Below are 2,225 nucleotides of genomic sequence, written 5' to 3'. Positions count from 1 at the left end.
GCGCTGCGCTGGCGGGCGCGATGCCTTTCTTTTGGGGCGCGGCCTCCTCGACGTGTTCAATCTTTTGCGGGACTGCCGCACCCTCCCCAACCCCGCTGGTCTTCTCCTGCCGTCTTTGCTTTGCGCATTTGCGGGCACCCACCCGGCCACAGCCACACGATATAAATTGGGGTGTGAATTTATATTTATTTGTGCCGGTGGTGCCGTGCGGGCCGAGTTTTTCCTCTCCGTGAGCTCGGGGAGCTGCTGCCCTTTTTGTTTCTTCTCTCTGCCCTTCCGCCGCTGTACTCGTCACTGCCTTTGCCTTTCGCTTTTCGCCCCCGATGCCTGATAGATCAGCCCAGTGCTCGCAGCGACTCTGCTACCACCACAACCACCAACACCACGACGGATGGCGATGGCGACAGTGCGGCGCCGTGCGGTGTATGCCCTGGCGGTGCTTGCGCTGCTGTGCGGCTGCTGCTCCTCCGTGTGCGGGGCGACTTCATCAGAATTCTATGCGGTGGAGGTGTCGTGTCAGAACAATGAAGGGAAATTAAGTTTGCGTTTTCCTGGCGAGGCCTCTTCTGATTGGAAGGAGTGTCCGCAGGCAGTGAATTATTATGCGCTTCGTAAGGCCGAGATGGCCGGTGCAGACAAGAGTGGCAGTGAGCAGATTTGCCTCCTTGCCGAATCACTGTACCTGTTATCCAGCTGCCACTCGAACTGCACTTCCTCAGCAGGGGAGAACGGTAATGCAGTTGCGTTCACGATGTATTTTACGGCAGAGAGCGCTGAATCTACCGAGGAGCTGAAAGGCAAAACCGTTACCCTCGACGGAACTCGTGGCGATTTACTTGGCACTTCTGGCGTGTGTGTGGTACCACAATCCCATCAACCCGCAACTGGACCGACGCCTGGAGATCAACCTCCGGTGGTCCAACCATCACAAACAGAAACAACGTCATCTTCGGAGGGAACTCACCACGATGGCAGTTTGGCAGGCAGCAGTGCAAGTACTGGAGTCTCTCCTCCTAATGCTGCTGAGCAGTCAGGCAGTGCGGGACCCACAGGGAGTCAGGGAACATTAACATCACCGACTGGCGGTGCGGATTCATCAAAAGCCACAGGAGACGGTGCGGCGCAAGCACCCTCAGCCTCCGCACAGCCATCCGGCACCTCCACTTCCAACACTCCCGCTGGCAGCGATGGTGGAAGCGCCACTACAACCACGACCAGCAGCAGCCCCAGTGGTGGGAAACACACAAAAGGCAACGCGGACGGCAGCGGCACGCTCACTGTGTGGGTGCGTGGCACGCTGCTGCTGCTGCTGACGGCTGCTGTTGCATGTGCTGCTGGGGAGTGACTGCTGCGGGGACCCGCACACCCACACACACCCTGGCGGGGCGACGCGGAGTGTTTGTGCACCGAGTTTGCGTGCCGTCTCTGTGGGCCAACTCCTCTCCTGTGCTTTGAGGGGTGTCCCTTTGCTTTTTGTTTTCACTTTTGTTTCAATGGTCGTTTGCTACGCACATCCCAATGGGTGGCGTCCCTTCCCCCTCCTGTTTGCCGCTGCCATCAACACACGCACGCTGCCGGCCTCGTGGCTATGCGTTGCACGGACTGCCCAAACGAGACACGAGGCCGCGGAGACCGTGCGTGAGGTGCAGCGGTGATGCGTGTGAACAGGCAGTTCTTTTCCGTTTCTTGCAGGCAATGAGTACGCTCACACACAGCCCTCTTGTGCTTTAGGGTATGTGAAGTGAAAGCGCCTGCTGAAGTAATTCATTTATATTGTTTTTGTTTCCGCCAGGAGTCCTCCTGGGCTTACACCTTAATTTGTTTTTTGATTTTACTTTAGTTTGGCAAATCCTTGCGGCTCACTTTTGGTTTGCGCCGTGCCAGCCGCTGTCGCTGCGTGTTGTGTTTGCTGCCGCTGCTGGCTGTGTTGCTGACATGCCCCCACTCCTCTTTTTGTTTCTGCGAGAGGCGCAGGTAGTGCACGAGGAGGATTCTTTTGGTTCTCCGCTGCGGAGGGGGAGAATGGACGGAGTGTGAGTCGCGTCTCGCCGCGAGGGTGCGTGGGGCGGCACCCATTGCAGCCTGCTTTGAGGAGAGGCAGCAGCGGCAGACTGTGCGGGGGACTTGGTCCCACCCTGCCCTTCGCGCTGCAGCTGTACAGGTACGCTGTGCGGTGGGCGTGGCGTTCCTGTGGAGCGTCGTGCCTCGTCTGCATCGCTGGTTGC

At 58.4% G+C, this 2,225-nt stretch overlaps 2 protein-coding genes across 2 annotated transcripts, besides 1 other annotated feature; one reads left to right on the top strand and one right to left on the bottom strand.

Annotated features, from left to right (window-relative positions):
• Positions 1–363: 363 nt before the first annotated feature.
• Positions 364–389: a microsatellite.
• A 2-nt stretch (positions 390–391) lies between these two features.
• Positions 392–1,345, top strand: TraAM80_10489 (mucin-like glycoprotein; the record flags this gene model as incomplete). Its single annotated transcript, XM_029387105.1, has 1 exon — positions 392–1,345. The coding sequence occupies one exon, from the start codon at positions 392–394 to the stop codon at positions 1,343–1,345; it is 954 nt and encodes a 317-aa protein (XP_029233055.1).
• Positions 1,346–1,836: 491 nt separating this feature from the next.
• Positions 1,837–2,225, bottom strand: TraAM80_10488 (uncharacterized protein; the record flags this gene model as incomplete). The annotated part of the gene is made up of 1 exon (XM_029387104.1): positions 1,837–2,225. A coding segment is annotated over one exon (389 nt), but the record flags the coding sequence as incomplete, so codon positions are not given.

This window comes from Trypanosoma rangeli (assembly GCF_003719475.1).
Source record: "Trypanosoma rangeli strain AM80 chromosome Unknown Tra_15.4_contig_01002, whole genome shotgun sequence".
NCBI lineage: Eukaryota > Euglenozoa > Kinetoplastea > Trypanosomatida > Trypanosomatidae > Trypanosoma > Trypanosoma rangeli.
Note: the sequence above shows the minus strand (reverse complement) of the source record. Positions and strands in the feature narration are given on the sequence as shown.